Consider the following 13039-nt stretch of genomic DNA (forward strand, 5'->3'; position numbering starts at 1 on the left):
TGATCTTGAGCTTGTATTCTGATTGGTTGTCAGACTCCCATAGGGCCATGCAGGGGCAATTTTGTAGGTTGCGTTTTGAATCCAGGTTTGGTTGAGTTCTCAGATGCCATGTGGTGAGTGAGTAAAGGCTGATCATGCCTTAATCCCATCCCCCTAGATCTGAAGGGGAGAATTTTTTATTATGTAAAGGGACAGGCTTGGGCATCTTAATGGCCTATTGACAACAGGGGGATGGGCAGGAAGCTTTCTGTCTTTTAAAACATGTTTCTCCCTTTTCACATCCAGGGAAATATTCTGCCTTTTCAATATTTCCTAGGATATTTCATTTTTCTGCGAGAGGGCTGGGTGATAACTTCCTACAATGTAACTTCATATGTGGATCCTCCTATTTATAAAGAGTGTCCCTCTGTTTTGGGGGACATAATGACCTATGGGAGAAGGTTATCTTAATATTCACTAACACCACATCAAAAGAAAAGGACAAGGTTAACGAACCCATTCGTAATAAAAGTAGTGATATGAGAGATATGAGAGAGAGTTTATGTGTACTCTCTCTGTGTGTGTTTAAACCAGTTAATGACAAAGCTCCTGAAAACCAAAGTTGAAAGAAGGAAGAGCCTCCAGAGTGCAAAAGACTAGGAAGCTTCTTCAGCGCTAGTCAGAGGGGAGGGAAGAGTAACTACGTGGGGTTGTAAATTCTGTTTAGATTTGCATAAAAGGGGAGGTCCGAGTGGTAAGGAGACCCAACAGCATCGGCTTCGGAGTTATTTAGAGTGAGGACCGTCTGTTGTCGCTTAAGAGAATAACTCGGTTTTTTTACTTTCCTCAAAGGAAACTTAAAGTGGACGAGCAGGAGACCCCTCAAAAATTTCTCCCTGGGGTTCGGGGGAATAAAAGCTTCCTGGTCCATCGAGGCGAGAGAAGAGGCGGTTTTGGATTTAAGGTGGGAGGGGAGGGGCGGAAGAGCTCCGGTCCGCAACCCTTCCGGAGAACTGTGTTCATCGGCTTCAGCTCCGGACCCCCAGCTCAGCCGGGCCCGTCCTAGGCGCACCATGACCGAAATTACCGAAAAGGAGAACGACCCCCAACACAGCACGGATGCGCAGCAGACCCCGAGCACCGGCTCAAGCCTGCAGGAAACAAAGGTAGCCATCTCCCTCCCTCTCTCTTCTAAACTAAGCGAGTTATTGATTGGCGCACTTTCTGAACCGCCGTCTTCTCCTCCTTAAGCGCAGCTCTCCTTTCCAGGGCGACTCTTCGGGTCGAGGAGGCAACGAGCGCTTGTATACCGTGGAGATGTTTTCTCCTTGGTTGTCTCCACAGAGCCTCACGTCCATTCTTCCGCCCTGCCCCGCTCCATAACTAGTTCTCCACGAGCCCTGAGCGACCGCGTGTCTCCCCCTTGCCCGGTTCCTCCAGTCCCATCTTTTCAGCTCCGCGCTTCCTCCTCTTTCGCCTACCTTTTCTCCCTGCAGTAGCCAAGCCGCGTGCCATCCTCCTGACTGGTTTCATCACAACCGCAGTACTGTACCCTTTGAGGTAAGCGGTAGCACGCTCTTGTTACCCCTTCGCTAATCTGGCGCCCTCTAGATGTGCTGGATTACCGGACCGATCGTCTGCAACCCATCTGGAGAGTGATGTAGACCATTCCTATACATTTCTGGGATTCCTCTTGGGCTGTGTGTGCATGTGGCATGGTGGGTTACGATTGTATTGGATGGGCAGATGGAGAAAGAGGAGAGAGAGCTGTTTACCATCCAAAGACACTTACCAGCCTGGTGATTGATTTTTCCCTTTATTAATCTAAATGCTGGATATAGGGACAGCTATAAATATTTATTGACAGTTAAATAGACGAGCACTATACTTTAAACATCTGAGTTAGGTATTTATTTTCTATGTCCCATTTATAATCCGAAGGCCAAGTTGTAGGGCAGATGATTATATAGCTGACAGTGAGAGATACTATAATGCAATAGTGCGATCTCTTTGAAGTTGGATTTTTAAAAATATAATCAAAGCTGGAAAATGATTGTATATCCTCATTGTCATTCTCTCTGCCTGATAGCCTTAATGTCCAATTTAAAAGGTAAATAGGATTACCAAGAAATATCGTACAATACATACGTGTCTATGAAATAAGTGCAGAGACTGGGGATGAGGGCGCTGCCATTCAGTACACACACATGCCCACACACACAAACACAGAGTGAAAGACACAGAGAGAAATTGGAGGAGATTGAATTTGAAAAGGTTACTAGCTGGAAATCATAATAACATCTAATTCTGAAGGTGGGTGGTCTTGGGGAGAACAGGGGCTTTGGAAACTAGCAAAAATTAGCTCTGTGTGTGTCTGTTTACATACATGTTTCAATGCAGAAGGGTGACTTATTACCACATGCTTTAATTATAGGCTTTGTGTTATAATAGTTGTGTTCTTTTGTGTCTTAGGAACACGCTTTGGAGGGGAGAAGGGGAAGAAGATGGGGAACAAAATTATTTTGCTATGGAAGAAAAAAATGCTTGAACTATGTCAGCATTTCATTGCAAGAGCAGCTAAGGAGGCCACTAGCAATGCACCCAGTTGGTAGCAAAATGTTCTTCCTTTGCTGCTTATTTCCTAGATGCTTCTAGCATACAGAGGAATGTTACTTCTGTACATGGAGGCTCCATTGATTCAATTGGCTAATTGGCCTATTCTCCCTTCATAAGAAGTATGCATATTGTTCCTGTTTGTTTTCTTTTACATAGGTAATAACATTTCCAGTTTGAAGAATGAACATGTGACCAGTGCAATACTGAAAAGAAGTGTTGACTTCTCTAGAATTTAGTTTTGGCAGCCCAATGCTTACTCCCTCTCTGCTAGAGTGAAAATGCACTCAACAACGTCAACACTTCTTTTTTCCTGTTCTTACACTCCTGAGACCTGAAACCAAAAATAGACATTAGGGACTGCTATACCTAGGAGAGTGTGGACTGAAAAGAAGCTTGATACATATATTAGAAACCAGATTTAAAAGGCAATCAGAGGAACTTTTTCCAACCAAGCACTCTCCACATATGTCAGATTACAATTTCCATAACCCGCAACTCCATATGGCTGAGAACAATGGGATGTGTAACCTAACATATCTGGAAAGCCAAGGAAGGTATTTCTAAAACCTGACCCATCAGGGATTGATTACCTGAATCTGCAGATGCAGTCCAGAATCGTGTGTCAAAATTTGGGTTGTAATAGAAGAAGTAAGAATTTCAGTTATCAAAAATAAGGGGTGTTTTCAACCCACTCCAGTTGTTATTAATGTATGCTGTGATGTGGAATGTGCAGGATCATTCTGCTGCCAGTTTAGAGCCTTGCTGATGTCAAAATTGTGACGTTGGTTGCTAATGCACGCAACATCTTGAGTGGGTTTAAAATTCTAGGCAACATGTGCAGTTCCAACTGTGATGCTGCTTCTTCCACCCCTGCCAAATTTGTACTACTAATAAAAAATGCTTCTGTGTGTGCATGATTGTCTCTGGCATGCACAGCAGAATATGTTCCTACTTTACTCTGCAATTCACTCCCTAGGAAGTTACCTCTGTAAGGCAGGAGACAGATGCAGTGCTATGCAGGTTCCCTATGAAGAATTCCTACATGCCTCTGAAATCTATGTAATATCTGGCATTTTTCCTCTCGTATTATCAATTGCTTATCATTCTTGTCAAGCTGCTGGCTGTCCACCACCAAATCTGCTTTAGAGGCTGATAGAAACGAAGGAAGACTTTTATGTCCTGCGTTTTCCTGGACCACGCTGTTCGTGCCATACAACCCAAGAATTTTGACTCACCTTAGTTGGAATCGTTTGAGTCTGACCTGCACTGACGGCAGAAAATCTCACTGATACCCCTCTCCTTTAGCAGAAATGTAATTACCATTACTGAGTAATTAACTATGTGCTGCCCTTTCGTGGCACTTACAATCATTCTGCCTAATGGTGCAGCCACCCACGATTTCAAGGACTAATAAGAAGAGTCACATTTTTGAATGCTTTTGTGATGGGTGGGAGAATCATTCTCTATATGAAGGATGAAACTTATCAATGGAATGGCACAACCTAGTCTTCTCCTTGATAGGCTATATTTCATAGCACAAAGAAGCTGATGATGTATTTGAAAAACAGGGAAAGCCAGGAGAAACAATCAAGAATGCACCCTACTCATCCACAATGCTCCTTGATTCCATTGTCTGGATAAAATTGAGTAGAAAAGGGCAAGAGTCACTAGGAATGCAAAGAATTATAACTAAATAAGGGGTAAAGGTTATGATAAATTAGAGAAGACTTTCCTTCCACATTTTTTTCCTGACTAGTCCCCATTTCATGAATCTGCTATTTCACTTCCATAAAAAGCAATGTAGAATGTGCCACCTGAATTTCCATTATGAAAGAAATCACAGCAGGGGGATGTGATAATTTTGAAGTGGGAAACGTAGTGTTATGGGATGGGAGAGAGGAGAGTTAATTCAGATTTTTTTGTCCGTTCCCACAGTCATGGTTGAATTTCTCGCTCCATCTCTGAAGCTGCCTGGCGGTTTGTTTAAAGACTCAGGTAGATCTACTAAGTCTGTGAGTATTTGTGCACTTAAGTTGCGCTTTTAGAGCAGCTTTTTCAAACCTGATATTCTCTGTTTTGGAGGACCCCATGTTGGGGAAGATTGATGTACGTAACTATCATGTTCAAAAGGATCCATTAAATGCCACCCTAAGGCAAAACAGGAGAAATTATAACTGTTCATTTGATACCTTTCCTTAGTAATACTTCTTAAAGATGTGCTAGCCTCAGGCCAAAATGTTAGACTTGCTTTGCAGAATTGTTTTGAACGATGTACCTCCTTTCTTCTTTTTCCCCAATTTCCCTCCCTTTTTAAAGATTTTTCCTTGGTCAAGCCAGTTGCTTAGCCAACAGTCTATCTATGGATTTGGTTGCAGCTCCTTCTGAAGGAGCTCTAGGTTTTGTTTTGTTGGGGAGAGACAGTCTAGCACCAAAAAAAAAAAAAAACCCTCCACTGGAAATAAACTGATTAAGTACCTGAATATTCCTGACATTACAAAGATTAGCTTTTTCCATCTCTAAAGGAGGCAGTTTGGCCTTAAATAAACTTGATGGAGTTTTCTAGCCAACCCAAGGATTCCTTAGGAAACTCTTTGAAAATATGGTAGATACTTTGTTTGCTTCCTCCATAGGAAACAAATGTTCCTATCTTTTAAATTTTTCTTTAAGGACAAGATATCTCATCAGAACAGGCATAGTACATACAGATCCTGCACATTTATGATACATGAGGGAAATAGCACATTGACTAGGATGAAAGACCTGAGAGCTTTCTGCTGATCTGTACTTTCTTTTTTCCTTTTCCCTATTCTGGTTACAGGAAGACATAAACAAATGTCTGTAAAACTTCCAGCACAATTATGGTAATCTAGTCTTGAGAAGATGGTGTTGCAGAGGTTAAAAGAGTTGTATAATATTTCCCTGTTCTCTGTATATAATAAAATAAAGCAAAGTTCCAGGACATTTCCACACTGTTCTGCTTTAGACCTGAATTAATTTGAGTCATATTCTCCTTCCTGGAGTAAAATTGATTTATTTCTGACACTAGTCCAGTTTATTGGAAACCACTAAAACTGGCAATTCCCTTTGAACTGCTATTTATCTGCAAATCTCATAGACAATCTTTTTTCCGTTTGCCAAGAGGACCTGACTCCAGGGCATAAACTGCCATCATGGTTAGGGTCTTATTCCTGAAGCTTTCCCCTCTGCTCATTGCCTCCCCCACCATAGAAGTGGTGAATTTTCAGCAGTAAAAACTTGGGGGATGGAATCACTCAACAGGTTCCTCCTCAGTGTTTGTTCTGAGGATGTAGATTTGATCTTGGCAAGGTATTGCGTGTTTTCTTGATGCAGCACCATGAAAGATTTTTAAATGATGATCAGCATTTTGAATCGGATCGGGAAACCGACCAGTAGCCAATGTAAGATGGATATAATCCTATTCTTAAGGGGTGTCTTGTCAGGAGCCTAGCCACTTCACTGTGAATTAGCTATAGCAATTGAGATCTCTCCAAAAGCAGCACCACATAAAGTGCATTACAATGGTCTAACAATGAGTCATCATTGCCAAGACATTGGTTAAAGTAGGATTGTAACAAGTGCTGCAGCCAAGGCTGAGCAAAGCGTCCCCTAGCTATGGATTCCAGCTCCTATTTTAGCAGAATCCATACAGCTATTCCTTGCTTATCAACTATTGTTCTGTGGTCATTGGAAATTACAGTGGTGCTGAAAAAATAATTTTATTGCCCACTTAGGACCTTCTATCATGTGATTGCTATTGCAATCAGTCAATGCACACAGTCCTATGCCCAATCTGTGTTTTTTCTTTCCCCTTCTTGCAGAGCAGAGAAATTGCAGAAAAAGGGATTGCAAGAAAGTAAGCTGTTAACTTCAGCACACCAAAAGCAATGTGATTGTACTAATAGCCTCGGCCCAGAGCCATGGGACACTATGCAAACAGTTTACAGCATGCTTTTGAAATCCCTTCTTCAATCTCTCTGCTGTGAGGCAGCCTGGGGTGGGAGAGAAAAAGAGCAAGTGATTTTTATAGGCGCACACTCCTTTTATTGCCCTCTTGTCTATGTTCCCCCCCCTCCCTCCTCCAAAAGAGAGACTGGAAAGGGATTTCAAGAGAATAAGCTTGTTTGTTCTGCTACGTTTGAAAGCAATACAATCACACCAGCAATGGAAAAGGATCAAAGAAGAGATTGCTTTCAGAATTTTTTCTCCCTCCTTCCTATCCCCCAGAGAGATTGGAGAGAAAGGGATATCAAAAAAGTAAGCTGTTCATATAGCATGCCTGTGACATCCACCCCTGGGCTGCAGCATGATCATACTGCTTTTGATGTGTTTTCCAAAGAATGGTGGAACAGTTAGGAAATAAATGAAAGCCAAGAGTGTAAAGCAGAGTAGTTTGTATGTTTCCAGCCAGAAACAAATTATAGTCAAGTGATTTTTCCTTAGTGACCACTTCACTTAGAAGTGGAATTGCATATACCAATCCAGTCACTAAGCAAGGACCATCTGTAAAAACTCCAGTTCATGCACCAAGTCTTTGAAAAGGAGCACTACCCTGTCAAGAGTACCTACCAGGGTTTTTTTTTTTAAATGCCATGATGATTGCTGGCAGCAAACATCTCAGTCTTGGCAAGGCTTTGTCTTGAGTTTTTTTTTCATTCCTTTCAGATCCTGTCCAAGCACCAATTCAGGGTTTCCATATGTGTTTGTGCAATGTCAGAAAACTATTTGTCCCTAAGTCCATGACTGTCCTTGATAACTTTTCAGGTAATGAATGAAAAGCCTGATTAATCCTGTTTTTTATTAATCTGGAGAGACAAGGTATTGTTATCTTCAGCCTAAAAGTCATATCATCGAATCCTGGAAAATATTTACCTAATGCATCTCTGATTATTTATTCAGAAGATATTCTAATCATCATCTCTGATGAGATCTGATTTAATTTAAGTTTGAATGTTAAATCAGGAATACTTTCATGAAAGATTTAGATCCCTTAACAACAAGATGTGAGAAGAGTTTTATTGATCAAGAACCTCATTCGGTCATCTTTTTCCAGCCAAGGGCTGCATTCAGAATGGAACCAAAGCCAGGAGGTAATTGTGGGAAGGGCATAAAAGCAATGGAGCTGAATCATTTGTGATAAGTGTATTCCTTACAAGCTTTGCCCATCAGTGTTTGCTTGCAAAAGAGGATTCTTTTGTGAGTAATGTGCCAAATTCTCTGGGGAACTATGTGTGTAATTGCAGATCATGAGTTGTCCAGTTTGCTTAAAAGCAATTGTAGGTTAAATATGCAGCTTGGAAAATGAGAAAACTTGTGTTTGGTCCTCTTCTGTTCATGCTTTTGGGGGGTGATGTTAATAAAAATTAGGATTGTATGGTGATATTTAAAAGAACTTGAATGGAAACGACAGGAGTATCTGCCTTAGTCTGTTCAGTTGCAGTTAGTTGTCCTTCCCTCTCCAGGTTTTTCTTATTATCTTCTATGAATGGGCCATTTCATGAAGTGGAACTAGAAATTAAAACTACTGGCAGAAGAGAGAGAAGAACTAAAGTTAGAGATTTTGATATTGTTAAGAGCAGATAGCTGAACTGTAGGAGATGCTGCAAGCAAATATATTTATTAATCTAAATTGCTTTAAAAAGGATTGGACAAATGTGTGCAGGATCAGGCAGTTGGTTCATAATAATTATTTACAATCCCAGGACCATATCTTAATACAAGGTGACCACAGGGCCATTGAACACTTGCCTATGTTAGCTTTTTGAATGCACCCAGTTGGCCATTACATGGTACAAAACTGAACTAGAGACCTGAATCAACAGAATCTTTTCTTATAGTTTTGTCAGCAAGAAGAAAGGAGAGGGAGCTTGGAAAAGATGGCTTATCTTAAAGCAGCTGTCATTGCGAAGGAGGCTCCTATAGAATCTTATATCTCAGGAACATTTATTATACCAAGAGACTTAAAGCCAGTAAACCGGACTGTTAATGCTCTATGTCAGGGGTGTCCAAACTTGGGAACTTTAAGACTTGTGGACTTCAATTCCCAGAATTCCCCAGCCAGCCATGCTGGCTGGGGAATTCTGGGAGTTGAAGTCCACAAGTCTTAAAGTTCCCAAGTTTGGACACCCGTGCTCTATGTTTAAAAGCCTATGTTTAGCTATTGCTAAAGACATTGAAATCACTTAAGTCAGTTCTCAAAGAGCTTGGGGCACAGTCACAAGAAAAATGGCAGTCTGAAAATTGGTAGCCTTCACTGAGTGGTTGGCACTGAACAGGACCATGGCCAAGATCCAGATTCCAAGCTGTCTTCCAGAATATTTTTGCTTGCAGTAGGGATTCTTGCATGCTGGCCAAGGCAAAGCAGCCAGGATTCAGTTCTCTTCCTTTCCCTTTCCAAAATGGCTCTTACTGCTCTTTTTTTCTGAAAGGGGTCATTGCTGGATATTCAGGTGGAAACTGTTTGTCTACTCCAGCTAACTAGAGCAGGCTGGTCTTCCCTTGTGAGGTTGTTTTTACCATTGTTTTTCAAAAGTACAAGTGACACTTTGTTCAGGATGACAGGAGAAGAAAAGCAGGCCAGGGCCCAGCATGGTGTTCCCATAAAGAAGACCAGGAAGAGCTAGCTTTGCTCTTTGTTTTCAGAGCCATACTTTCCCAGTATATCACCTTCCTTATTGTAGATGATGAATTGTGAATAGATACAGGAATTTGGAATTGGGGCAAAGTCAAGCTGAGGCTTCTGGACATTATGGATTGGAGCATACCATGAGCATTTTAAATTTTATGTGATGCAAGAATTAAGATCCAAAGTCTTCTTACCTCCATCCTCATTTCGAAAAAAATCAATTTGGTGGGATTTACTCACAAATTTGCTTCAGTGGTATACAATCTCAATGGTCTCTGTCATGCCAGATTAAGAAAGGAACAAGCTTTTAACTTTTATTATGAGAAAGGAGAAAATTAAAAGATATACATAAAGGTTCCGGTATCTCTGTCACCTACATATTGTAGTTGTCATATGTATAAGAACTTGTGTAAATGTGAGAAGGGCTTTTTCTTTTAATTGTTCATTCTGTTTTAGATAACATCTGCAGCTTCTTTATGAAAGTCAAGGGATTCTGTTGTTTAAAGCCCATCACTTATTTATTTGTTTGTTTATCGAATTTGCACGGCTGCCCAACTCCATAATGTCTCAGGGCTGCATCTCACATTAAGACACTTTGGAAGGATAAAAAACAGAAAAGAGCAATGAATATCCAGGAAGAGCGAAACAAGCACATCCCTTTAGCATAAAACATCTCTACTACCCACCCCGGTCCAAGGCCTGGGGAAAAGTTAGGTTTAAATAAGGTCAGAGTAGGGATTATATCGATCTCAGGGATGGGAAAGAAGTGCTGCTCCAAAGACCACAGGGTGCAACAAAGAAGGGCTGTGTCTTGGATTCAACTCATTTTATGAGAGTTCCTGGTTCTGCGTAATCCAAATACCCTCAGGCACTTGATGTTCTAGTGTTAAGCCTGAGCCTGTTCTTTCCCCATCCAGACCCTAGTCAATGTCAAGACCTTGACAGCATGATTTCCTTGGGCGGCAATTCAGTTACACAATCAGGTATGATCTGCATATTGATGACACCTGACCCAAAACTGGTGGATGATCTCACCCAATAGGTCTTATATAGATATTGAAAAGGAAGGCAAGAGTGCTGAGTCTCTTGAATCCTGCATATCAGAGGCTTTGCGCTCAGTCTCTCCCCCCCCCCCACATTCCAATTCACCTATTGGAACCAATTACAGGGAAAGAACCACCATAACATTTCTAATCCCTAGAGGCAACCCATAAGAATACTGTGTTTGATGGTATTAAAAGCTTCTGAGAGATTGAGAACAACTATATGGTTTCACTACTTTATCCTGTCTCTAGCTGTTGACAGCTGTGTGACTAAGGCTTTCTCAATACCATGTCCCAGTTTAAAACTGGGTAAAAATTGCCTAGATAATCCAAGGCCCACTGAACAGGCTGGCTGGACCAAAGTGTCTAGAACTGTGATGGGGAATCTATGGCACACATGCCAGAGGTGGCACACAGAGCCCTCTCTTTGGGCACACATGCCATCAACAGCTGCTCTTCTGTTTTTGGCCTGAAAACAGCTCCCAAAACAGCAATAAACGGCCAAAAAACAGGCATGCACACACCAGCCAGCTGGACTTCATGTTTCCGGCACTCTGGGGCGCATGCATGCACGTGCATTCCAGTTTGGGCACTCATGCCAAAAAGGTTCACCATCACTGGTCTAGTTTGTTGGCTCAGGCAATAGCTTCTTAAAAAGGGGGCATTCCATTATTTCCTTCAAGGCAGGTTGAACCAGATCTCTTTCAATGTAGCTTTCAATTCTATCAAGAATTGAACCAAGGTGGCGTAGTGGTTAGAGTGCAGTACTGCAGGCTACTTCAGCTGACTGCTAGCTGCAGTTCAGATCTCACCGGCTCAAGGTTGACTCAGCCTTCCATCCTTCTGAGGTGGGTAAAATGTTGTTGGGGGCAATAGGCTGACTCTGTAAACAGCTTAGAGAGGGCTGTAAAAGCACTATGAAATGGTATATAAATCTAAGTGCTGTTGCTAAGTGCTAAGAACTATAGCATGTACTGAGGTTCAGTGCTTAAGAAGAGAATTTACCATTAGGAAGAGGAAAAGGGAGAAGTTGAGTGAGGGTAGCCCCAAAGAAAGGCTACTACCTCGTATAGTTAGTGTGTGATGCTGTCTGTAAGGTGGAGGGAAAGAAGAAACAGTGTCTTACTGAATTTAATCCAAGCTTCAATCAGAAAGCCCTTTAAATAGAAATGTCTTCCGAGATAGGCTAGTTCTCTGTAAAGGAGTATTTTGGCATCTTTAAGGGTTGTGAAGAAAAAGAAGGGTGGATGTGAATAAGTCAGGGACAAAAGCTGAGCTACTTATCTTCATTGAATCTTCCTTACTGCCTCATTTACAGACCTTTGGCTAATGAGCCAGGGTATGTGTTCTCTGTGAGCATGTATAACATATAACACATGCCTATTTCAAGCATCTTATCTTGTTGTAGATCTCAGTGGGAGTAATGGAAGGAAACATGGCTTTATTTTCAGTGTTCCTAGCTACCAGAAATAGACCCAGCACCCTCTCTAAACTGGTCTGATGTCTTGTAAGATCAAATTAAATTGGACGTCTGAGATGCTTCATTATATCTTCCTTCTCTCTTCATTTCTTGTAAGATCAGTCAAGTGGGGAAGCAAATTTGATCAGGACTGCAGTATCGGGGAAGACTATTTTAGTTGTTCCCCCTGTTCCACCTTCTTCCCACCTGATGCCCTCTAAAGAAAAGGTGCCAAAGTGTCGACCCCCACTTTTTAAATGAAATACTTCAGGTAATTCAGGAAGAAGCAAAACATGGTGGTGAGTTAGGGCCTTAACCAAGTGACTTAACATCTCATGCTTGGAATATTACACTGTACTTTACCCAAGGCTGCCTTTGAAGACTTCAGACACTGCAGGTGGGACAGAGTGCAGCAGCCACTGAGAATTGCTATAACCATGTGTAACCATGCACACTGCATTGGTTACCAACAAGTTTCCAGATAAAATTCAAAAGGATGATTTTGACCTATAAAGTTCTATGTTGCTTGGCTTAAGGTAGCTTCAGAATTGTGATTATGCCATAAAGAAGGGAGCGCTTCCTATCCCTCTCATCTAAAAGATGGCTGGGAAAGACCGGAGGTAGAATTTTTAAGTATGGGAATAGTCTCCTCCAGAGAATTAAATGGCCCCAAACTTGCTAGCTTTCATAGAGCAACTTAAATTGTTCTGTTTTGCAACATGTTTGCATTGTGACTGATATTTCAGTGATAAGGATTCTAACTGGTTGTTATGTAGGTGTACAGGTAACTTTTAAAGCATTTTATTTTTTATGGTATAACTGTAGAAATGTTATTGTTTTGTGGTTTTGTTTATACAGAAAGTGCAATGTACAGTGATACAGCATATAGAATAATGACAAAGAGGAATGCATGACAGCAATTAATATGCTGGACTGTGTTTTTTTTTGGGGGGGGTTGCCATTACGTACTTAAAACTGGCCAAAGATGCAGCCCGGAAAAACAATTTTGAGAGAATTCCCAATTTTGGGCATCTCAGCTGGAAATACTGTGTTTGCTTGCAATATTTCTAACACAATAGTCCCAAAGCAAGTTCTGATAAATAGATAATGCTCCTATTCTGGCTCACATACAGAAGATGACTCCTGGCTTATCTTGATCCCAAGGTATTTAAACTAGAGATGCACAATCTAAGAATTCAGTTGTGTATCCTCCTCCCCCAAATACAGACCCTCCGTGGATTGGCAATGAATTATACTTTAGAATATCACAGAAGAGAATATATATTATATGCAAGGAAA

General features: G+C 41.3%; 1 protein-coding gene across 6 annotated transcripts in view; it reads left to right on the forward strand.

Moving 5' to 3' along the window:
• The first annotated feature begins 762 nt into the window (after positions 1-762).
• The window catches only part of STAC2 (SH3 and cysteine rich domain 2), a 46394-nt gene continuing 34117 nt past the window's right edge, over positions 763-13039 (forward strand). For 5 of the 6 annotated variants that reach the window (XR_014173518.1, XM_081931861.1, XM_081931863.1 and 2 more), the window contains exon 1: positions 763-1145. Coding sequence is in view for 5 of the 6 variants with exons in the window: in XM_081931861.1 (XP_081787987.1) it covers positions 1053-1145 (93 nt within the window). In the remaining variant the exon portion in view is untranslated. Of the gene's footprint in view, positions 1146-4530; positions 4608-13039 lie in introns of all 6 variants that reach the window. The other variant, XM_081931865.1, reaches the window with a different exon arrangement.

The sequence above is a fragment of the Natrix helvetica genome (assembly GCF_964273705.1).
Source record: "Natrix helvetica genome assembly, chromosome: Z".
In the NCBI taxonomy this organism is placed as follows: domain Eukaryota; kingdom Metazoa; phylum Chordata; class Lepidosauria; order Squamata; family Natricidae; genus Natrix; species Natrix helvetica.